The sequence below is a fragment of the Quercus robur genome, chromosome 5, assembly GCF_932294415.1.
Source record: "Quercus robur chromosome 5, dhQueRobu3.1, whole genome shotgun sequence".
Taxonomy (NCBI): Eukaryota; Viridiplantae; Streptophyta; class Magnoliopsida; order Fagales; family Fagaceae; genus Quercus; species Quercus robur.
The window spans coordinates 54,453,487-54,479,221 of record NC_065538.1 but is presented as its reverse complement, the minus strand read 5'-3'; the positions used below and the strand labels follow the sequence as shown (position 1 = coordinate 54,479,221).

At 35.5% G+C, this 25,735-nt stretch overlaps 1 protein-coding gene across 3 annotated transcripts; it reads right to left on the bottom strand.

Annotated features, from left to right (window-relative positions):
• Positions 1–13,131: 13,131 nt before the first annotated feature.
• LOC126728968 (probable leucine-rich repeat receptor-like serine/threonine-protein kinase At3g14840) lies at positions 13,132–25,307 on the bottom strand. 3 transcript variants are annotated; one of them, XM_050434742.1, is made up of 24 exons: positions 25,048–25,306; positions 22,848–23,025; positions 22,043–22,114; positions 21,876–21,944; positions 21,729–21,800; positions 21,549–21,620; positions 21,341–21,412; positions 21,156–21,227; positions 20,994–21,065; positions 20,804–20,875; positions 20,643–20,714; positions 20,345–20,413; positions 19,419–19,484; positions 18,593–18,658; positions 18,439–18,474; positions 18,259–18,299; positions 17,667–18,043; positions 17,404–17,599; positions 16,954–17,094; positions 15,974–16,092; positions 15,661–15,871; positions 15,295–15,532; positions 14,185–14,335; positions 13,132–13,900 (listed from the first exon to the last, which is right to left on the bottom strand). In XM_050434742.1, exons 1-24 carry the CDS (start codon positions 25,148–25,150, stop codon positions 13,520–13,522), a joined length of 3,018 nt encoding a protein of 1,005 aa, XP_050290699.1. In that variant the 5' UTR covers positions 25,151–25,306; the 3' UTR covers positions 13,132–13,519. The 3 variants fall into 3 exon arrangements, with proteins under 3 accessions (XP_050290699.1, XP_050290702.1, XP_050290700.1); XM_050434745.1 differs by having other exon boundaries at positions 17,667–17,734; positions 25,048–25,305; XM_050434743.1 differs by lacking the exon at positions 19,419–19,484 and having other exon boundaries at positions 25,048–25,307.
• Between the last annotated feature and the right edge of the window lie 428 nt (positions 25,308–25,735).

Sequence of the window (25,735 nt, the reverse complement as noted above, 5' to 3'; positions counted from 1 at the left end):
TCTATTCCATGATAATATTATGGTTGTAAATTTATTATTGAGCCAAAATATCTGTCCACAATTTTATGTAGTCATCTTTTTAACATGAATGCTATTAGCTTGTTATGTGTCATGTTGGAAAGATAAAATCTTAAAGAGACTTTAATTAAGGGATTAATATTATGATTTTTAAAATTAGACAAGACAAAGAATTGGAAGAAACCGTGGTTGTATAAGAGATCTGGGGTTCAATCTCCGCCTACACTAAAAACTGATTAGTGTCTTGGTCTAATGATAAAGAGTTATCATTAGGAGCGGACGCTATAGGTTGAAACTCCCTCAAAAAAAAAAAAAATTGGAAGAGACCGTGGTTTTTAGTTTTAAGGTCAAACTAATGATCTCACAAATAATATAATAATATAATAAAATTATAAAGAAATATAATAAATTTATAATTAATAAAATATTAACTAGAAAAATATAAAATGTAAACAAATTTTAAGTCAGTCACAATTTATATAATATAACTTCTTAATTATAAACATCTTCAAACAATGACTACGAATGAAAAAATATAACAATTTTTTATTTAATTACATCAATAATTTTTTTTTTAATTCCTTACTTGACAACAAAATAAATAAATGACACAACTTTTAAACATATCAAATTCTCCAAGTTTGAGACAACTAAAGAAACAACAATAAATCTCTTTCGATCATTACTCATTAGCACTTTCTACGGAAATAATTTAAGAGGTAAAGAATTGTTTGACACCAAAAAGGAAAATTCAAACCATGTCCCATCTCATAATCAGATATCATTTCTACATCTATTCAAATTGAATTCTCTAATTTTCTTCAATTTTAATTTAAGAAAAATACGAGAGTTACAAATTGATTTATAACAATTTTTACAAAGTGCTAATGTGGTGAGTAATTAATGGTAAATGAAAAAGTAATGTTTTATTTTATTTATTTATTTTTTATACATGACAAAAATTCTACTCTAACCGAAATTTAAATGTAAATGTGTGTAAAACTCCATCTTAGAGACTTGAATTCCGACTCTTGGGCCCCGCACTCCACAAACACTTATACTTAGTAGTAGGGAAAGATAAGAACCAATAAATGTAAGATAAGTGTCATTTAAAAATCAAATAAATGTCACGTGGCACACATCTAACTAAAAATGAAAGTGAATTGAATGATTCAATTGAAGGAGATCCTTTCCCAGAAAGGAAAGAAATTACATTAAAATTAAACTTAATTAGTGTAACATTATTTAAAATTGACTTGAACCCAACCAATATTGGCATTACATAAATTGACATACATATAGAAATAATAAAATGTGTATAGGACTTATTAACTGGTTATTCTTATTATTATTATTATTCAATATAGGTATTCATTGACATGTGTACAACCAACATGCAACTAATCTCACAATAAAAATATTGTATTTTTGTTACTAGAAGTTAGATAATAGATAAAGGTTGGATAAAGTATTATTAGTTTAGTTAAGCGTTTTGAAAAAAAAAAAAAAAAAAAACACCTCTACGATTTCAAAATGGGACTTCTTTTTATAAGATTTCCAAATTGTGCATTTTCAAATCGCAAACAACCGAAAATGCTTTTTGGTACTGGACCATTTGAGATACTTGAGATGGAATTCCTAAACGCACTGTTGCTTTTCATGTTACTGTTGATAATTTTGCATATGTTATAATTCACGTCAGTTATTAAAAATGGTAAAATACACGTAGTTAAACACTTCAAATTAAATTAAAACAGCATCTCAAAAAATAAATAAATACACGTAGTTAAACACTTAAATTAAATTAAAATATCTTCTCAAAAAATTAATTAATTAAAACACCAAAACATCTATAATCCGTCTCCAGCGTCTCCACCCAGTTCATATCGCCGGCGTTGCTTCAAGTTCTGTTCTCCGGCTTTTCTATAAAATGAAAAAAAGCAAGTATATATCTATTAGGAACCTTATATATAGCGTTTAGGTTCATAGAGCTATAAAAGTCTAATGTTATAGAAGTTTAATGTTATAAGAAGTATTCGTTAAAAAAAAAAAGTAAAAAATAGATTAATAAATTAAGTAAAAAAATAGTAAAAAATAAATTAAAAATAAAATGATTAGGATTACAATTTTATCAACTTTGAAATTATAAGAAAAGAAGATAAGAACAAATATATATATATATATATATATATATATATATATATATGATGGTGTATTATAAAACCAACTCCAAGCTCGTCCATGAGGGTTGTCCAAGGTAAGAATAGAAAAAAATGGACTACACAGAATGCTCATTTGTGATGAGGTCGTCCATCCAAAAAGAAGTTTGGACGACCTCCTTACATTCTAAGCGTATTTCTCCATACAAGTTTTGGACAACCTCCACATTCCCATTCCGGAACACAAGTAAGAATCGAGGTTCAATACTACAAACCATTTCCAATGGCGGTTATGGAAAACAAGACCAAACAATATAACTTCCATAGCAGTTATGGAAGTTAACTCCGAACCTTTTGAGCTCCTCAATGATAGGAGAAGTTACTAGACAAGTAACTGCCTCAAGGATATGCTATACAAGCATTCATCTACATGAAAAAATGGGTAAGTCTCTTGGACACTTCCAAAAAGATTGGAATCTCAGAATTTGTGAAAAATACTAACTTTACCATTGAAGGGTTCTTGGCCAGTTCCCCCCGGTCACCTTTGATTGTGTGTTTATCTTTTCAGGCTTTTCAAGTCACTACAAGATAATTGATACCCGGAGCATTTAGTCTACTGATTTCCTGATTTCCAGTGATCATTAGTTGGTGTCGTCTATGGAAAAGGAATTTCATTTTTGAGTTTTATAGTTTCTTTCTCTGACAAAAGGCTACATAGTTCTGACAAAATCAAAGGCCACTAGCCCAAGCCATCAAGAGAGTAAGGATGCTCTAGTAATCCCCACCGTGATCCTCAGTCAGTGCCTGTCATGCAACCTTCCTCTGTTCAACACGTGCAGTCCATGGCAACTGCCATAGCGGAGTTAACCCGTCAAAATCAAGAGTTGACTAGGGAGATTAATCTAAGGAGGCAATGGCAGGAAGGATACATTGAAGGACAAGCCCAGAGTCAAGAAAATATAGGGAATGCCGAGCCCGAAACCCAAACAAGGGGTACCACTTCACGAAGGGTGCCATACTTGGAGAGGGAGACGAACCAGATGAGGAAGGTTATGGATGAGATGAGGGAGAACATGAGAAAGGCGAATCCCATAGAGGATTTAGTTCACTGAATAGACTCACCTTTCATGGCTTCCATCAATGGTCACCCCTTGCCTCCAAAGTTCAAGATGCCTTCATTGGATTCGTATGATGGAACGCGTGACTCTTTCGATTATACTGCTACTTTCAAGACTACAATGCACCTTCAAGAGATTCCAAACGAAATTATGTGTAGAGCCTTTCCTACCACCCTCAAAGGGCTGGTGCGAGTGTAGTTCAGCAAGATACCTCCAAGTATAGTGAGTTCTTTCAAAGAATTGAGTAAGTTGTTTGTTAATAATTTCATTAGAGGACAAAGGCACAAACGTTCCTCGTCCAGTCTGCTAACTATAGAGCAAGGAGAGAATAAAAGCTTGCTCTCCTGCATTACTCATTTCAATAGGGAAGCCCTGATAGTGGACAAGATGGACAACAAGCTATTATTGGCAGCCTTTCATAATGGAGTTAACTCTGAATTATTCATCCACAAGCTTTACGAGCAAAAGCCTCAGATCATGGTTGAACTCGTCCATTCGGCCCAAAATTTTATGAATGCAGAAGACGCGATTATAGCTAAGAAGAGGAAGAGAGCTGAGAGAATGGAAGTAGATCCCCCGTGCCACTCCAAACAAGGACCTCGAACAAAGAAGGGGCGGATGAGAGAAAAGAAGGACTGAGACAACAAGAAGGCAAACTTTTCATCATGGAGTCAACAATACACGCCCTTGAACATGCCGTTTGAACAAGTTCTCATGCAAATCAAGGACGATCCTTCCTTGAATTGGCCGGAGAAAATGAAGGGAGATCCTAACAAGCGCAATAGGAACAAGTATTACCGTTTCCACAGAGACCATGGGCTTGACACGAATGAGTGTTTCAAATTAAAGCAGCAGATTGAAAATCTCATCAGGCAAGGAAAATTGAGAAATTTCATTGGACAAGATCACAAGGACAAGAAGTTGAAGGAGAAAGTAGAAGAGTCGTCATGACCCCCACTTGGAGAAATAAGAGTTATCATAGGAGGAACCTCAACAGGGAAATCTTCCAAGTCAAGAAAGACATACCTGAAGGTAGTGCAGAACGTTCAACTCTTTGGACAATCGCCAAGGACAAAGCCAATGGACGAACAAGCAATCACATTCATGGACGAGGATGCTGAAAGGGTTCATCACTCCTATGACGATGCCATCGTCATCACTTTGCTTATTGCTAACTATACAACTACAAAGGTGTTGGTGTACAATGGAAGTTCAGCAGACATCTTGTATTATCCTGTTTTTCAGCAAATGAGGCTTGGATGAGATCAACTTCATCCAGTAAGTTTGCCTTTGGTAGGGTTCAGAGGAATGAAAGTGCAGCCTATAGGCACCATTACGTTACTTGTGGTGGTGGGGGCATACCCACAATAGGTAACCAAGGACGTAAATTTCGTTGTGGTAGATTGTTCTTCCTCTTATAATGCCATAATCGGAATGCCAACTTTAAATAGTTGGAAGGCAGTCATGTCTACTTACCACCTATCAGTCAAGTTCCCTACAGAATGTGGGGTAGGACAAGTGTAAGGAGATCAACTAGCAATAAGAGAATACTATTTGGCCATGTTGGCCATGGACGAACAAGTTTAGACGATGAACATTGAGGAAATGAGAGTTGTAGTAGAGCCCACTAAAGCATTGGAAGACATTCCTTTGGACAAGAATAACCCTGAGAGGTATACAACAGTTGGAGTGGATATGGAAAAGAAGACGAAGCAGGACCTTGTCCAGTTCTTAAAGAAGAGCATTGATGTGTTTGCATGGAGTCATGAGGATATGCTGAGTATAGACCCTTGTGTCATTACCCACTGTATAAATGTACATCCTTCCTTTAAGCCTGTATGACAAAAGAAAATAGTATTTGCTCCTGAGTGAGACAATGCCATTAAAGAGGAAGTTTAGAAGTTGACTATAGCAAAGTTTATTCGAGAAGTTTATCATCTAGATTGGTTGGCTAATGTAATAATGGTCAAGAAGGCTAATGGCAAATGAAGGATGTGTGTGGACTTCACTGATCTAAACAAGGCCTGCTCTGAGGATAGCTATCCATTGTCGTGTATTGATCAATTGGTAGACTCGATTGCAGGTCATAAATTGTTAAGTTTCATGGATGCATTCTCAAGTTATAATAAAAAAAAGATGGATGAGGCGGACAAAAAAAAAAAAAAAAAAGACATCCTTTATTACTAGTCAAGGCTTGTTCTGTTAAAAGGTGATGCCCTTCGATCTGAAGAACGCTGGGGCAACATACCAAAGGTTGGTCAACCATATGTTTTATCCATAGATTGGACAGAATGTAGAAGTCTATGTAGATGATATGTTGGTGAAGAGTTTGGATGAGGGAAAGCACTTGGATGACCTTTAAGAAACCTTTGATACACTTAGGCAGTACAACATGATGCTGAATCCCAGCAAGTGCGCTTTCGGAGTTTCATCAAGAAAATTCCTCGATTCATGGTTTCACATAGGGGAATTAAAGCAAATCCTAATAAGATTCAAGCAATACTGGATATGAAGACTCTACGAGGTATTAAAGAAGTCCAGTCTCTTACCGGATGAGTTGCTGCCCTTAATAGGTTTGTTTTTAAAGCTACTGACAAATGTTTACCAATTTTCAAGGTTCTTAAAAAGACATTTGAATGGATAGATGAGTGTTAGAAAGCTTTCCAAGACCTCAAGACCTATCTCACCACAGCTCCCTTGCTGAGTCCGTCTATGCGTGGTGAGGAGTTGTATTTGTATTTGGTAGTGTCCCCATATGCAGTGAGCTTAGCTTTGATTAGAGAAGAAGGAAAGGTGTAGAAGTCGGTCTACTATACAAGCCAAGCATTAAGAGGGGCAAAAGGAAGATACCCAATGATGGAAAAACTAGCCTTCGCTTTGGTTACAGCTTTAAGGAAGTTAAGCCATTATCTCCAAGCTCATCAATGCCTTGACAGATCATCCATTAAAGAAGGCAATGAACAAGTTGGAAGTTGCAGGACGACTGATCCAATGGGCTATAGAACTTAGTGAGTTTGATGTCATATACCAGCCAAGAAATGCGATAAAAGTACAAGTATTGGCAGATTTCATTGCAGAGTTTACCTCGAGTCAAGGAGAGCTAGACGAGCTGGACGAAGCTCAAAAATGGGTTGTGAGTGTGGATAGCTTATCCACATTATATGGAGGAGTAATTGGAGTTATACTCAAATCCCAGGAAGGAGACAAGTTGAGGTGCACAGCTCGTCTATAGTATTAAACAACCAACAACGAGGTTGAATACGAAACTCTCCTTAAAGGATTGGAATTGGCTAATTCCCTAGGGGCAGAGTCAGTAATAGTCCAAGGGGATTCTCAGTTGGTTATTAATCAAGTGAATAGACCGTGCGAATCTAAAGAAGGTTGGATGAAGAAGTATCTAAACAAGATAAGGCAGCTTGTCAAGAAGTTTAAAGAAGCTAGTTTTGTTCAACTCCCTAGAAAGGAAAACATGAAGGCAGATGCTTTCGCAAAAGTAGCCTCAACAGGGGAGGCCATGGACGAGTTTGATAAAGTCCAATATATGCCAAGCATAGATCTTCTAGAGGTACAACAGATTGGAAGAGAAGAAAACGGGATGACTCCAATAGTCGTCTACCTTAAGGATGGAAGGTTTCCAGAGGACAAGGACAAGGCAAGGACGTTAAGGATCAGAGCTGCCAAATATGTTCTTATAGATAAGGTGCTGTATAAACAAGGTTTTTCTCAACCCTACTTAAGGTGCTTAGCCTCGGATGAATTGAACTATGTATTGAGGGAGATTCATGGAAGGGCATGTGGGAACCACTCAGGAGCAAAAGTGTTGGTTCACAAGGTCATCTGTGCAGGGTATTACTGGCCAGCTATTCAAGCAGATGCAAAGACTTATGTCAAAATATGTGACCAATGTCAATGCTTTAGCAATATTCCTAGGCAACCATCGGAGTATCTCATCCCAATGATGACCCTATGGCCCTTTGCACAATGGGGATTAGATATCTTAGGTCCTTTTCCACTTGGAACTAGGAAAATGACATTTTTGGTGGTTAGGATTAACTATTTCACTAAGTGGGTGGAAGAAGAACCCTTAACAAAGATCACACAATAAAATGTCAAGAACTTCATCTAGAAAACATTGTGTGCAGGTTCGGGGTACCGAAGGTATTGATATCAAACAATAGACGACAATTTGATAATGCACTTTTCAAGGATTTCTGCGAATACTTCAGAATTCAGAATCATTATTCCTCACCTGCCCACCCTCAAGCAAATGGTCAAGCAAAAGTGGCAAATCGATCCTTGTTGAAGATCATTAAGACTCGGCTTGAGGGGGCAAAGGAAGTATGGCCAGACGAGCTACCAGGTGTTTTGTGGGCCTACAGGACGATGGTAAGAACCCCTACAGGGGAAACTCCTTTCAAGCTAACTTATGGAAGTGAAGCAGTAATACCTGAAGAAGTACATATGGCTAATCACAGGATAATGAAATATCAAGATGAGGATAATGAGGAATAACTCTGCCTAAACCTTAATCTCATAGATGAGGTGAGGATGGATGCAGAGCAAAGGATAGCAAGGTATAAGAACCTCATGGCAAGGCAATATGATACAATGGTAAAACCTAGGCATTTCAACATAGAAGACCTCGTCTTGAAAAGGGTTTCTTTGGCAACCAACCCAGCTCATGGGAAATTGGGACCTAATTGGGAAGGACCCTACAAGGTTATCAATTGAAAAAGACAAGGATCCTACTATTTGGAGACCCTGGACAGGAGGAAATTGGAGCATCCTTGGAATGTTAAACACCTGAGGAGGTATTATCAGTATGATGTCAGCCTGGATGAGCATTATCCTGGACGAGCCCAAGTTAGTTTTGTTTATCTACGTATTGTTAGCATTATATATGTTGAATTAACTCCTTAAAGCTATGTTAGTTTCTAAACTATGTGGTGTGGACTATGGACAAAGTTGTGGATTTGTAGTATTTATTTGTATTTGTCAAATTCCCTAAAAGGCATTAACTTCTAAGCATATGCCTCGCCTATGAATGCTATTTATGTTATGTACATAATGTTGTGTGAATTCCTAGTTTTTATATTGTTTTCGTTCGAATTAATCCACAAGAAGGCTAAAAGCCCAAGACGAGTAGATTCTCTGGACGCAGGGATGTAATGTCTATAAGCTTTCCTTAATAAAGATAAAGCAAAGAAAAATGAACCTAAGGCGTCTTCATCTAATCAATGGACGAGGTAAGACCTAAGGTATATTCGTCCAGCCAATGGACAAGACAAAGTGTGCATGCAAAAATATTCAACGTCCATAAAGGAATTTGACAAACCAGTCAATCTTTGGATGAGTAAAAGCTGGCACTTTACCCAAAGACAAGCAAAGAATAGTCAAGTTTATGGACGAGGGGTAATGAAAGCCGTGAACAAATGTAACTAACAAAAGGAGCACCATTCGTGGATGAGTTATACTTGCAAAAATTTAGAGAATGGTGAAAAATGCTGAACATGAACAAGTTCTTATCATGAACGAGTCAAGTTTGAAACCAATATTATTGATGTAGAAAACGTTCGTCCATGCAATAACATGTTTAGTAAAAGGAAAGGTGAAGAAAATAAACATTTATTCATCTGTTAAGTGTGGACAACCAACGTCCAAAAACCCTTATAAAATAAAGCTTAAAGAAAAGTAGTTGTTTAAACAGCTCATCCTAAAACTGTGGACAAGTTAAATGTACTTAAATAAACTTTAAAATGTCCAAAAAAACGGATCAAATGAAAAAGAAAAGAAAAAGAACAAGGATAAACATAATGTCGTCTTCATGAAGGAGGGGCATCAACACTGGGATCGTCCTAAGTTGGCATGGTGGTGGCATCATTCTCAATGTTTATATCTTTTGAGCTCATCTGCAGGAGGGAGCTTGTAGCAGCGCCACCAAGGTTGAGTTTAATGGAGCTAAAGTCAACCTTAGAGAAGTTTTCTATAGCTTCCATTCTAAAATCTTCAAAGCCCGCTGCATAGTTAGTGTCCAACAGATTAGTAAATGATTTAGACGCCTTGAACACCGCAACTGCATCTCCCTTGGTTTTCTCAAGAAGGGTACTTAACTCTTCATTCCTCTTTTGAAGGTGATCAAGACGAATCCTTCTCTATGGAATTAGTCTTCAGCTCCTTAACATAATTCTGCAGCTCTTTGGCATCGTCCTTGGCCTTAGCCGCCACCTCCTCCCACTTCTTGAACTCTTCCTTAACCTCCTGGATCCTCGTCTCCAGCAAGATTCTTGTCTTGTCTAGCTTTGTTGCTTGCCTAGATAGGGCAATGAACTTAGACATTGCCCACATATATTAGAATTGTGTTAGACAAAATACACATGTATACATTACTAATAGGATGAGATTAAAAAATTAAAAAAAAAAAAAAAAAAGACGAGTTCACATACTAGTGCTCAAAGTCCTTCAAAGATATGTCATAGCATGCCGCCACGTCCTCGTCTGTCATGACCTTCTCGAAACTTTCCCAGGCTAAGTCTTCATTTTCAATAAGGTTTTGAGGTACTCGTTGAAATGGTTGAGACAAGGTAGGCACGTTGACTATGGACAGGATCTGCACAAACGAAGGATCTTTAGGCTCTGAGTCAAAATCGAGGATCTAGACGAAGGGCTCCTGGACGGGGAGGATAGGAGGGCTAGGCTTGACCACCCTAGGTTGGGACGACCTATGCTTGGCCTTTTTCTCCTTGCGCCTACTAGGGAGGTTTCCCAAGTCAATTCCTTTTGATAAACTTTTTCTTTTTTCACCTACAGATGGACGAGACTGGGATTGCACCCCTTGCCTGACTACCTCGTCCATCACCTCTTTGCCTTTATTCTCCTTCATAGTTGCCATCCCTAAAAGAAAAGCACAAAATGTTAGTCAAAAAGTACAAGTCAAATAATACTTGGGAAATTTCTAAGTATACATTAAAAAAAAAAAAAAAAGGGGGGGGGGGGGGGTGGGGGGGGCTCATATCTATAAACAGTAAACTTGTGAGCAAGGGTTTCAATGGACGGCTCAGGACCAAGTCCCCACGTAGCTAGACGTTGAAGTGTCACCAACAAGTGGAAACTCCAATTAGCATGTAGACGAACTCTATGGATGCGGTCATGGTGAAATTTACTTAAAGAAGGACATCCAACAGCTATAAAAAAGAAGAAGAAGAAAATGAGGTTAGATGATTGCAAGCAAAAAATGAAAAAACTGTAAACAATAAAGTGAAAAATAACATACCTTCAGGACGAAGGTTGCCTAATTCTCCAGCATATGGGGCAAATGTATCCCTAAAAGCTCAACAGGGTGCCCAGACCTGAAACCAAAGACGAAGAAAAATTTTGTCTTCCAATTTCTGTCAGATGTAACCAAAGACTTGATCAATTTACAGTCCTTACCCCTGGCTGTAAATTGATAAAAGCCATGGGACTAATTAATCTCAGAGGGTTTGTAACAGAAGAGGAATTCTTCCACAGGAAGAGGACGATCCCCTTTAAACACCTCCCTCCACAAAACTTGCATAGAGACGACGAGTCTCTACGCATTAGGATTAAATTGACAAACTCCTAAACCTAACCTAGTAAGTAGTTCTCTAGCAAAGACATTTAGAGGTAATCTAAGCCCCCCTAGAAGATAGGCTTCATAGATGCCTATCCCAAAACTCTTAAGTAAAGCTAATCTCTTATCATCCGTCTTGGAAGGGATGCCTACAGTACAACTATACACGGTTTCTTCTTTGTCTGAAGGAGGAGACGAAGGAATGCTCGTTGAGGTGCCAACCCCAGAAGCTGCCCTCATCCTAAGTTGTTCTTGAAGAACCTCAAGAGGAACCCCAGGAACACCTAGAGGTGTATTCCTCGTCCGTGGTGCTACCACCACTACTACTATTGCTACTAGAGCCACTATAACTAGAAAAGTCATGGTATTCATCTATAACTTTATCTGTACTATTGCTAGACGAGGAGACAACAACAGACATTTTAAAATTTGAAGGAAAACCTAAGAATGAGGACAAGGAAAGTACCAGGCTTTAGACAGAGGAGAACTAAGAACAAGAGGAAACGCTTTTGGATGAGGGATGTCAAAGGAGGAAATTTCAAAAATGTAAAAGGTAGAGGAGGAATTCTACTATTTATAGGCAGCGGACTTTAGCATTTGAAACAACACAACCAATCAAAAAGTGACACGTGGCATACTCCTTGAAAAAATGAATCGATGCAACCAGTCACCAATAGGATTGTGACACATGGCACATCTAATCGCTGACATAAATGCGTACATCCAAGGAATGACATTAGGCTGTACGTTTCCTTAAATAACCCATGGACAAGGGAGTAACTGATGGTGTATTATAAAACCAACTCCAAGCTCGTCCAAGGTAAGAATAGAAAAAAAATGGACTGCACAGAACGCTCGTCCGTGATGAGGTTGTCCATCTAAAAAGACATTTGGACAACCTCCTTCCATTTTAAGCATATTTCTCCATACAAGTTTTGGACAACCTCCACATTCCCATTCCGGAACACAAGTAAGAATCGAGGTTTATTACTACAAATTGTTTCCAATGACGGTTATGGAAAACAAGACCAAAAAATATAGCTTCCATAGGTTTATTACTACAAGTAACTGCTTCAAGGATATGCTATATAAGCACTCATCTACATGAAAAAGGGGTAAGTCTCTCGGACACTTCCAAAAAGATTGGAATCTTAGAATTTGTGAAAAATACTAACTTTACCATCGGAGGGTTCTTGGCCGGTCCCCCCCAGTCACCTTTGATTGTGTGTTCATCTTTTTAGGCTTTTCAAGTCACTACAAGATCATTGATGCTCGAAGCATTCAGTTTACTGATTTCCTGATTTCCAGTGATCATCAATATATATATATATATATACATATATATATATATATCTATTTTTTTTAAAAGTTAATAAATTTTTTGCAATTTAGTGAAGCCACTTGGCGCAACCATGGTTTCTAAGCCTAACTTTTATTATATATTATATGATATGTTAATTTTTATATTATTTAATAAGTTTATTTATTTATTACATATTATGCAATAAGAACATAAGAATAAATTTACATAAACTACATTTTTTATCATTCTACCTTTTTCTTCAATTAAACAAAAGAGTTTTCCATCCTTTCCACTTTTCCACCCCTCCAACAAAACACAATTTGGTTAGATTCAAAGTCCTTGTTGCGATTTTATTGTGTCCCCCAATTTCATCGATCTACAACTATGATGAAAAGAAAATTTTGAAGTACAGATAAACACAAAAGAAAGAGAAAGAGAGATGAGAGTCTCCATGAGAAAGCTAGACAAGAAACATAGAGAAGAAGATTAAAAAAAAAAAAAAAAAGAAAAAAAAAAAAAGAAAGAGTTTTCAATTAGAAGTGTATTTGTACGTGAATACTCCTTATTTTTCTTTTTGGAAAAGTATGATGTGGTAATATTTTATTAGATGCTATAAACATAGTTATTTACACCGAATTCTTATTGAATTTAATCCCTTTTTATTTTTTATTTTAGAGGTTTAAAAACAAAGAATTTGTTTATTAAAAAGGAAACCAACAAGTCCAAATCACTTAAGCATGTTACAGCAGTCAAGGCCTTCGTTACAATAAGGCCTTGCGCTATTGTAGCCAGTGTCACAATATGCTTAGACCATTGGGCACTTCATTGTACACATATGCATCCTGTATGGCTGTATGTGCTAATCTAGGAGATTTGGAGTTCCATATAAAGCTGTGCCCGTGCCCGTTGCCCGTGCCCGTGTTTGTGTGCGTGCTATGCAGCTGGTACTAATTAAGTTCAGCTTCACTATACAATTATCGTAATTTTCCTATTACAATTCCAAGTACACAAATAACTTGTCACAATGAAGTCTTGAAGAGAATGAAAGACGTCATAGTCCAGATGTTTTGACATTTCCATTTTGCCTGCATACACAATGATCGCATAAATGCAATCTAAAACACTACTTTTCTCAAAAAGGACATGGAGAGACAACTAAGGCTTATATTTATGGAGATATATGTACTATTGGCTTGAGCTCTTATAATGTAACAAATTCTATCATCCAGACGCGAAATCTTTTTATGACTTATAGCATATTCTCTTATTCACAAGTCAACCAAATTCCTCCAGAAACACCATGCATTTTTCGTGGATGTGGATACCTACATTATCAATAATTCAGATTTGTTGAATTGAGATCCCTGGTGGATGTAGAAGAAGATCCAACCCATTTTGCATTTGATGATTGAGTAAGGCTCTCAGCTTCATTTGAGCTCATCGGCTGTTGTAGGATTTGACCAGACTGGTCTTTTAAGGCTCTAATGCTCAATACATCGCCATATATACTTGGATCCATGACAAGTTCATGAACAGCTGTTTGGCCTTTAAGCATGCTTACTACTGCAGACATGTTGGGTCTAAGTGCTGGTGATGGATTAGTACACAAGAGTGCTACCTTTATCATTCTAACTGCCTCTTCCTTATTGAACTCTGATCCCAACTTTGGATCCACCAACTCCATTAGATTACCCCTTTGTTGCAGAAAAAGGGCCTACAATAAGTATAGAGAAGATGATGGAAATGAAAAGTAGCAAGTTACCAGAAGAGAACAAATTAACCAAACGTACATAGGAAACAAAATAAACGCGACAACTAGCTGAACTAATGCCTAAAGTGAACTAGTCAAGCAATTTTCAACATAGTTTAGGCTATTTTGCTTCTCAAGGTTAGATTAATAGATCAGGATGACCAAGTTAGGTGGAGGCACAGAGACCAACCAGCTCTTCAGACTGTTTTTGTTGCACATACTAAAAGCAAAACAAATTAAGATCTTACCCAATCTAGAAGGCAAACAAAATTCTCATTTGGTCGATATTTCATGATGTTCTTCCCAGCGACAATTTCCAATGCAACGACCCCAAAACTGTATACGTCTGCTTTATAGGTTAAAAAACCCCATAATGCATATTCTGGTGCCATGTATCCTCTGCAAAGTAAAGATTATATTATGACTTAGTGGTTCACTTGTATGTAACTCTGGTCTTTCGTCTTCAACAAAGCCCAATATGAAAATAAACTTAGGTACCAATTTATGCAATCAATAAGGATACAAGAGTTGATTGGTAAATTTCATTCCATTGAAGATACAAAACAATTTATCAGCAAGGAAGAATAAAATTGTCTCTTTTGCAACTTGCAAGTGATAGCTGATGTAGTCATGTACACCTAACTGAGTTCCTAGAAACGAGTGAGGAAGATTTTTAGGCCTGACAACTAACAGCCATTCTAGCCACACAAGTTGTTTGGTCATTAAGCTCAAGTTATTATGATTCAGCAAAATCTAGGATTTCTTTTTTTCCTTGGGTAACAATGGAGCAGATTTTGAAATTATTGTAAATGGAGGCCACAGCATAGAAATTAACGGTATGGGAAAACAGAATATTTGAACACAAGTTTATTCTCTATGCTATTTATTTATGGATTTAAGGGAGTCAGTGTTTAGGGTTAGCATTTATCTAATGGTTGAGTAAACAAATTCTGTGTGCGTGCGTGTGTGTGTGTGTGGCTTTTTGTGTTTTATATTATTTATTTTATGAGGAAATAGAGCTGATTGTTTGTTGTATCAAGTATTGAGGCATATGAAACTACTGCAAATTATTAGTGCATATTTCACGTTTGGACTAGTTTTCAAAGCATGAAAATTGGTTGATAATTCTAGAATCATGTTGCTCTGAATTTCTCTACAAGCATGGTTGTGTTGCAATCCTAAGAAATACTGAATGCAGGAGTTCCATATTACTTTCCATATCCAAACTTTTGGTATATGGACTTTCAAATGCTGCTATGTTCTGGGGACCAAAATGAAAGTTGGGACCAAAATGAAAAGGAAGAGTAGAATCATAAGTAGACTACAAATTGCAGGAAGGAGGCAAAAATGTAGCTTACATTGTTCCAGCAACTCGGGTGCTGATATGGGTGTTTTCCTCTTCATCAAGCTTGGCCAAACCAAAGTCAGAAATCTTTGGGTTAAGGTCCCTATCCAGTAGCACATTGGTGGTTTTGATGTCTCTATGAACAATTTTTAGCGTTGATTCCTCATGCAAGAAAGCCAGACCTCTTGCTATGCCAACACAAATATTCTGCCTCGTAGACCAGTCCAATGTCAATCGATGTTCATCTAAACCTTCATTTTCCGCAAATTGTCCAGTGGGGATAGATCAACTTAGGTCTTGATATATATCATTTGGAATGCTAGGCTTATATGCTTTCCAAAGTTGATAAAAAATATGCAAATAAAAATATTGAGCTTACCGAACAAAGCACGTGCCAAGCTATTGTTTTCCATGTATTCATATACCAAGAATAGTTGATTTCCTTCAATACAATATCCATACAGTCTAACAAGATTTGGGTGCTGTAATGCAGATATCATGCCTATTTCAGTCACAAATTCACGATTTCCTTGTTTTGATCTTGAAGAAAGTTTCTTAACAGCAATTATACTATCATCTAACAGAATACCCTGCATCAGAATAGAAAAATATATATTCAGGTATGTATTTTATTATGTAAGAATAAAGAAAAAAACATGTAGCAGAAGAATGACATTGTAGGACTAGGATACCTTGTATACAGTTCCAAAACCACCTTCCCCAAGCTTGTTTGCAGCATCAAAGTTGTTGGTGGCAGCTTTGATTTGCCTATATTTGAAAAAACCAGTTTGCAGATCTAATCCTTGCAGCTCTGTCAAAGGAATGTAAAGGTGGGGCTAAGATGTCTCATTGCATATTATATATGATAAATTTAGAGAGAATGAGACAAAGCAAATGCCATAAGAAGGCTCCAGTTGATCAGCTACTTAAACCCAAGTTGCAGCAAGATTTAGAGTTTCATTTCTTTCCTACTTCAATCATGGAATCGCAAGTGTATTGGGAGTCAAAAAACAAAGTGAAAAAGAGAGAATATTTCCCTGAAGAATCTTAGGATGAGATGTGCCTTGTGCCTCTATTAACACTTGAAAATTGAAATAAGATCACTGTAGAGCTAAAAATGAATAGTTATCAAAAAAACTAATTCTCATGTGGCTTAGAAAACATTTTGGGCCCATTTGGATTGTGGGGGAGTCGGGGGGAGTAGAGTAGAGTTGGTCACAAATTAGGCTTGATTGCGCAGATCCTTCTTAGACATTTGCTTTCCTCATTAACCTTAAGCCATCATTTCATCTCCCATGTACAAATGACTCTATTTATATTTTAAAATAAGCAGTGATCTCATAGTTTTGCATGATTTCATGAGATCATTCTCTTATCATAACTGGAAGCAAATGAGTCCAATTTATGCAGAATGGAAATTTCCAGGAAAGCTATTATGAAGATAGCTTTGTATGCACTGCAATCAAGCAAAATATTTTTTCCTTCGTGATTGTACATTGGATTGCTGATTTGTCATCTATGAAAAGAGGTACAATGATAAAACATATAAACGGCAATTGTATATAGGCTTTAGGGAATTTCTCTATATTGTTCCAACTTCATGCAATAGTTGGAGAAGATAAAAAAAAAATCCTATCTAAATTTTACATCAGAATATGCGAATCTTGATTACCTTTTTCTCTTGATATCCTGCTTCCTATGTAGCCTTTCCACCATAGAATGACTAAAATCATAAAGAAGAGGAATAACACTAATACTCCAGCTCCAACTCCAATTAATATCTTCATCTTGCTATTTCCAGGTGGACTAAAATCTGCAGAAGAAACAAATATCCATGGAAAGTGAATATGAAGTTGCATTCTGTAATATATGTAGCAGTAGCACCAGATGGATCTGCATAGTTAGACCAAGCCACAAGAAGGTATAGATGTTTTAAATACAAAATTAGCAGTGTAAGGGTAGGTTGAAAAAAGATGATAAAATTTCGATGCCTTCCATTAGTTGCACTTGAATCTTTTTTTAAAATAATAAGTTCTCATGGCAAATAATCATTGGTTCTACTTCCACTATATCCCTATGCTTTTATTGTTCACCAACTAATGAGCGTGAAAGAATTGGTTACCAGCTTCCACAGAGATTGCTGATATGAGAGGACCATATGTTCCTCTCTGTGGTGCAGCCGTTGTCCCTTTCCCAGCCCAATGAAAGCGTATCTGTAGAACTTTGTTCCTCACAATTGCTTTATATTCCATAACTATTGCTTTATCAACACCTTTAGCAGCATTTTCAATATTAAAATCCTTCAAGACCAGTTGTTCCTGAAACAAATTAACTCAAATAAAATTGTTTTCTATGCAAAAAAAAAAAAAAAAAAAGACTTTATACCTGGATGTAAACATCAAATATCCGTCTTCCAAGACTGTAGAAAGATTTGTTATCTCTGAATACTATCTCTGCAAAGTATAGTTTCACTGTATAATTTCCATTTGCCAAGCAACGTGCATAATATGTGAGAGAAAGAGGAGAGAGCCGTGCACTCGTGTATAATTCAGAGTTGTTCATTCTGAGTATTGATACATTAGTTGCTTTATATTGATTTGAGGTACTGTTAACATCCCAAAAAAGCCCACTGCTACTGAGTCCCCAACTATTTCCTACGGAGACAAATTTTGCAACCCCTGCTGGGTCTTGATCCTCTTCAAATTCTATGTTTCCAATGGTGGTTGCAATTCCACCACAATTTACATGCAATGAATATTGTTCTACACAAAAAAAGTAGGTTTGTAAGGGAAATTAGATAGAAGCAAACATCGTAGAGCTAAAAGAAGATCAATATTGTCTTGTTTGTTGCTTAGCTACCTAATACGAGATGAAATATGTAACTGCATTGTTTTCTACATTTACAAGGAGTTCTCAAAAGCCGAAAACATAGTTAAAGCATACACCCTAAGTTTTGATTCTTTGGTAATATAATTACCTTTTGGACAAGGATTGTTCTTCAGGCACTCGGCAAGTAATCTTAATTGGTGTAGCAAGAGAAAGAAGTGTGAGCTTATGCAGAATGAAAGTGAATAAAAAAAGGAAATACTTCTGCAAAATCAAAGAAAAAGAAGACAAAAATTTTCTATTCTTATAAGTTTACAAGTTAGGAGCTTACGAGTTGTCCTGTCCAGAAAAGCTCTGAAAAAAATTTCTGATGAAATGAGAAAGTAGTTGAATTAAAAAAGTTAGGAAGCTTTTGAAGAGACAAAAGTACACAAAGCCCATGTAAGGCCAAATTGAATTTGGAAAGGACAGGAAAATGTTCTTACTGGTTTCCTGTACAAGTAGGTGGCACAGAGGTCTGTGAAAAATTATTGTATGAAAGATCCATTTGGCTGAACACGAACATAATATTTGTTAATAAGTCATTATAAATTCAAAAAAAAAAAAAAAAAAAACTACAATTTACAATAATTCTGATAAAATTTGTACAACTACTGTAAATGATAAACATCAGCAGATAAATTGTAAAAGAAAATGATTTCAATATTTTAGAAACATCTAGACAAATAAAAATTTTCATTTGGGCTGATAATTAAATAATCACCCTTGCAGCTTTCTGCCGTTAATCTGACACAATGGATGATTTAGGCTAATCCACACAATACTTACAGTAGTAGACTACTAGTAGTATTATTGACTGTATCTAAATTCGGAGTTTAACCTATGTACCATATTGCCCTTTCTAAAACTAAACACCTTGTTTTTGTCAATGCTAATCCTATGTCAAATCAGGTTCAGACTACAAACTTGTCTGGCCAACTCAAAATTCTACTGCCCTTAATAATGTTGCAGAGAACAGATAACCCTAAAAAAATTTGTCCACGAGTCTTTTTAACTGGAGTCACATGGTGCAAGATTCAAATCAAAGCTGCAAGGAAATTGGGTCAATTCACCTATTGTTTATGATTGAATAAGATCTGTTATTGATCCTAAAGAGGTTACAAGATGGATTAAAATCCAAAGAAATGTATATTTGAACAATATGCATTTTTGTAAAATTTAATAATTACTGCAGACTCCATAAAAAATTACACAATAAAAAGGAAACATGTCATGCAAAACTAATAAAAAAATTTAAGGTGAATTGTATACTAGCGACTATCTCTGCTAGTGATCCAGTTTGGAATATTCCCAGTGAACAAGTTGCTTGTCAGAAACCTGTTCAAATAGCAAAGTAATGATGTTATAGTTAAAGCTGATTTATAAGATTACTAATGGAAGAAAAATTTATTAAAAATAAAAATAATAGAAGATAATGGAGGAAATTCAAAGGTAAAATACTTTTTGACTACTTGGTGCTATGATGCATCATATATATATGAAGTGTTTCCCACATATATGACTTGGTGCTATGATGCGACATAATAGGCTGATGGCCACAGCCTTGGGAAAGTTAGGCCCATCCATCGGTGAACTGACATTCTTGTGGGAGATGGTGAGTATTTGACTTGTATCCGGATTAACATAAAAAGGATACTCAGATAGAAAAAATACTTATATGGTTCAACAATCTAGAAATTTCCGTAATTCATATAGTGACATTATCTATAGGATCACAGGAAAGGCCCCTATTCATCATACTTTGTATTCTAGTCCCCTCATGAATCTACATGTTTATTTTAGTCTTTTGTCACTCAACCCCTAGATTTGCATTACACATGTAATGGGCCTTCCTCAAAGTATCACACAGGGGAGTCAGAGGTAGAGCCCCTAGCCAACCCAACCCACCCTAAACTGTGGTGTCCTTGTTTGGCAGAGCTTATTTCTATTGACTTATTGGACTTCAAAAATATGCTGGGAAAACGTATAGGTGCACATAGAAACATGAAGTTCTAAGAGTGTTCATTTAGGATTTGTGTGAGACATAAGCACTACAATCTCCTTGATTATAGAGAAATTCCTAGCATCTTTGACTGTGGACATACGGCAAAAACCAAATCATGACACATGACTTATGTTAATTTATTATTTGAACTTCTCTGACATGAAACTTGATTTGCAGTTTGACTCTAACTTACATATATTGCAAGTAATATAGACCACTCAAATCTGGAACATTTTCTTCCAATTTGTTGAAGCTGAGATCTCTGCAAGGATATAACAAAGAGGTTTTATAATGATACAAAAGAAGGTTTATTAAAAAAATTAAAATGAAATATAGTAAACCTTATACACGTGTATTTATGCAGGTATAATGTTCTCAATAGAGATAATTAACATGGTCTAACCCAACTATCTGGATTTTTTCAGTTAACTAGTTTTTTTTAGCAAAAGAAGTAAATCCTAAAAGGAAGATGGAAAGAATAGAAAAAGTACAAAATTTGAAGGTTAGTCATTTGTGAAATGTCTGCTGGGATAGGTCCAGAGAGATTGCAGCTCCTCAACATCCTGCAACACAAACTGACATCATCTTGGAAAAATTTCTATGACTTTGTATTATTTTAGTTGATAACCTTATACCAAAAAGAATGACCTACAATCTTTTCATGCCTGTCATTTTTTTCAAGGGTGGAAATTCCGAACCATTACCAAGTAAGTCACTTATCCTTCTGCACAAAATTGCATCATCAATAATTGTTAATGGATTATGCAATAAAGAATTTGAATATGACATAAAAATATCACGAAGATTATGCAACAAAACAATACTTAGAAGGTATAACTTACAGCTCAGTTAAATTACTCAAGACAGAAATGCTAGAAGGAATGGGCCCCTCAAGACCACTAGCTTGGATCTCTCTATTGAAAATACAACTCCAATGTGTTAGATTACACCTAAAAGTTTTACTAGAAGAGATCTAAATAAAACTATGGGACAAAAATGCATACAATTTCTGAAGTTGCTTCCAACTCTGGAAAACGTCAGGTATTTTTCCAATGAAGTTGTTACTGCTAATCCTACTGCACATAGCCACAAATTGAAACAAGACTAAATTACATAGAAACTTGAAATTTTCTAGGAAAAATATAAAATCACTTTTAGTTTAGAAATAGAAAATTTTACAACCACTTACAGTTCTGTTAATTTGGTTAGATTAGTGAGAGCAACTGGCAATTCACCAGTAAGATTATTAGCACTAAGAATGCTGCAGTCACCAAATGAAAAGTTCAGACCTATTCAACTTACTAACTGTTGATTGACTAAATAAATCATTCAGAATTTAGAAATGAATCAACAATTGTGATTTGCAAAAGAATAAGAGGGAAGAAAGAAACACCGACAGATTCTCCAAATTAACCAGATTCCCAAGTTCAGGGGGAACAGTTCCAGAAAATAGATTGCTCTCTATGCTCCTGAAAGTATACAATCTTCTTTAATGTTTAAGCAGGGCTAAGCTAAAAAAAAAATTACTACTTGAAAAAAAGAAAAGGGTGAGTAAGAAGGATATAAGAAGAGCATACATATATATAAGAGTGGTAATGTTTCCCAAGTAGCTTGGGATTGGTCCTGATAAATTGTTTACAGTAATGGACCTGCAGTGAATTAGTTTAATAAAAAGAATGAGCACTTACTGGCTGACCTGTGACACTAATTGAGAAGTAACTTACATGATTTCCAACTTTGTAGAAGCCCATTCAGGAGGTATTGTACCAGAAAGGTAGTTTCGAGTGAAATCACTTCAAGTAGGAGGAAAGTGTTTTATTAGATTTGAAGCTCATATCAATTTTCATTCAGGTGCTAATAAGTGAAACAAATAATTAGTTACTCTTCTTACATTGTATTTAGGTAGGGTAGCTTCACCAGGGATGGTGGAAGCATGCCATCAAGATCTTGCCCTTTAAGAAAGCTGTATGAAGTAGGTAACAAATTAAATGTACTAGCTCATGTATTTGGAATACAATCAGAATCTTCACGTATATGTTTGAGCAGAAGATGAGAAAATTGAAATTTTCACTAGAACAAGGGTTAAAGAGAATATATCAGAATACTAAGTCTAGTACTCGAGCTTGACAGCACCTTGATGGTGCCAATAGGTGTGCTAGTGCTAGTTACTCTCTTATTGGAAACATATTTAGTTTACTAAATCAGGGATCATCTATACTATGATTGTGCTCTCTCCAGAATATAATAGGAAAAAGATGGTTCCTTAAGGCCTATTGCATTGATAAACAACTTGGCTGTTGGGAAGATGGATTTAATTGGACAATTGCTGAAATAGTTCAATTGAGACTCTACTTAAACAGCATGTGCAGCTCATACTACTGTGTATGTATGGAAGGGAATACCATATATGATGTTTACATTGAAGAAACTCGTTCTAGATTAAAAACACTGACTTGTAGATTATAATTCAACATTAAAAGTCATTTTAGATGTGTAATTACAACTCACGTGACAAGATGCATGTGATAGAGCCTGTGATTTTTTGCTCCATTCTTTTTATTGTATAGAAGGGAACATGATGCCATTTGGGTTCAGGTTCGTATAAGAGTACTCTAGATTGGATAGGCCGATGAAACACAGCAAGTCATTTTTCACATACGGAGTAATAGAATAGAAAGGAAATGAAGTGTGCGTACAGTTTAATCACGTGACATACACCCGAAGGATAGGAGCAATTGCAAATAAGAGAATTGTTGTACAATGGCCTCAAACTCGAAGGTGGTGTTGCCCAGCTTGATTCATTACTACACGGGTCTACTCCAAAATTCCAATCTTTCTTCCCCACTTGTGCGGCTATTTCACGAAGGCCTTGCACTGCAAAATAGAACTACATCAGACTTATCAATAATATTGCAATAATATTCAACAATTCTAAAAAACTTTTGACAGATTGGGTGTGCTCACACAAGAAGTAAAAATCAATAAATCTACAAAAATACAATTTTCACGACTTTTATTTATTTATATATTTTTTGATAAGTTTTCACCATTGTTTTAAAAATTGGACCAACAGGTTAAATTAGTTCAAGAATTGGACTCAGAATGATCCGGTCAAAACTGATAAAAACCGGCCAAGAACTGGTCTCTTTTCCATTTTTTTTTTACCGTTCTAGTTTTTAAAGATATAATTTTCACACCCGGTTAAAATAATTAGACACTTTAAGAAATATATTTGTCATTAAAAAAAAAAGGTCGCAGAACATGTAATAAAGGTAATACATGTACAGAATTTTAATTGCCACATGCGTGCGAAGGCCCATATATTTATTTGGAAATAATCTATAGTATTCTACATTTCATCGATTTTTTTTTTCCATCAAATAAATCGATAATATTTACTTAAAAAAAAAAAAAAACTCTTGAATACACACTAACATACTCTTCGAAAATTGCAATTTAATTTAAAGTCACAATTTAAATTCCGCATGTGTGGACATTTAAATTGTGTTAGTGCATGCCTAAAAATAATTCTATGAAAAATAGAAACTTATATATACATATACAAAATATAGAAATTCTACTCTAACCTAATCTAAGTATATATTTGTGTGAAGTTCCCTCTTAGATATTTGAACTTCAGCCCTTATCCCTCACATTCTATAAATATTTTAGAAACAATGCATTGTTTGATTTTCCATGGAAAATTGAAAACATCTTCTATAAATAAATAAATGGCAAAGGTCTTTAAATATTTATGGGTTAAAGCATTCACATTTGTTTGTGTAAAAATTTCTTTTTATTTTAGCATAAAAAATCTACATTTTTTTTCTCCTATTTTACATACTCACTTTTCAAAACATGTCATATTAAATTATCTATTTTACAATATAATTCAATAAAATATCAATTTCTCTTAATTTTTTTAATTGTTTATTTTTTTTTTTCATACAATAACTACCATCTACTCTTTTAATTCTTGAGATACGTAAAGAATTAATAAAAAAAATAAATACAAAATGAATTGTGCCAGTGTAATTTACACGGTTATTATAGCAATTATGTATTTTTTACAATGGCTTTTAAAAACTGGATTGGACTTATTGGTTCAATTGGGAATCAGACCCTCAACCTGTCTAGTAAAAATCTTAAAAATCGATGGTTCAACTATTAGAAGGGAACCAAGTCATTTTTTGGTTCTTTGACCGATTCGATTTTTAAAACCGTGATTTTACACAATTTTGCATGGTCTAAGAGCAACCGCATCAATAGTTACAAAAGTTTGCAAAATATAAAAAATGCTTAATTTTGCAAATTTTAACAAAAAAACACCCACATTAGTCCTTGTAAAAATATACAAATATACACGATTGTTACCGTAATTGTGCATATATACAAGGTTATTATAACTTTTCTATACATTATTTTAATATATTTTTTTTTTGGTAGAAAATAAATGACTATTTTAATATTTTTTGCTCTCCCCTCACCTTCTTTCTTCCCCTAACTCTCTCTCTTCAACCCATAATCGTTTCATGTTGATAAGAATTCAAAGTGAGCATAATATAATGGGCTCAAAAAGTGGAAACAAACGGGGTCTAATCCAATCAATATAATATAATGGGTGGTACAAAAAAGATAAATAATAATAATAATAATAATAGGAAGTGCATCCACACCACGTAAATCAAAAGATGGTATTCGATTTCCGTGTCAGATTCACGTGTCCCTAACATTGTGTTTGACCAAACCGACACTGAGTTTCAATACCATTGATCATAGATTGGGCTTAGAAAGCTAAAACCACAATAATAAATTATCCCCCCAAAAAACAAAAAAAGTGGTTTTGAAATTAGTGCATAAAGAAGAAGAAGAAGAAGAAGAAAGATAGTTTATTACCTTCATCAGCAGGAAGACGCGCTACTTGTGCTTTGACGTGGAATACTCCGATGATGATCCATAGAAGCAGTATGAGCGTATTACGGGTGAAGCTGAAGCCCATCTCTGGATTCTTCTGAGCTTTAATTTCTTGCTGTATTATCTATCTATCTCCACCAACTTGGTATGCACTGAGTTCTTCGTTCAAACTTGTATTTGTATGAATGAAAAGGACGATAAACACCATGCTACAATATTTATCTATACTTAGCAAAAAAATAAAAGCAAAAGAAAATAAAAGAGAGATGGTCGCTACGGTTACGGAACTTTGTTTTTTTAGTAAGGGTGGGTCAGGCAGGCTCTGATTATTTGTTGTCCTTGTTTTACTTTCTTTGACTTGAGTTATTGAAGAAGAGATTTAATGTAACACATATCATATGAAACTGAGATATATATGGGTTCGTTTGGATTGAACTTATTTTTACTGAAACTGAAAATTGAAACTGAAAACACTGTAACAAAATAATTTTTAAATGTGTGAATAATATTGAGACCCATTTTTAATGAAAAAGTTACTGAAAAGTGGAATTTGTGGGTCCGTGAACAGTGCACGGATGCACTGTTCACAGTTGACTTGGTCAAATAGTGCGGCTAGAAAAAAAAAAATTCAGAAAACACAGACGCAGCTATAATTCGAATCCAAACGGCA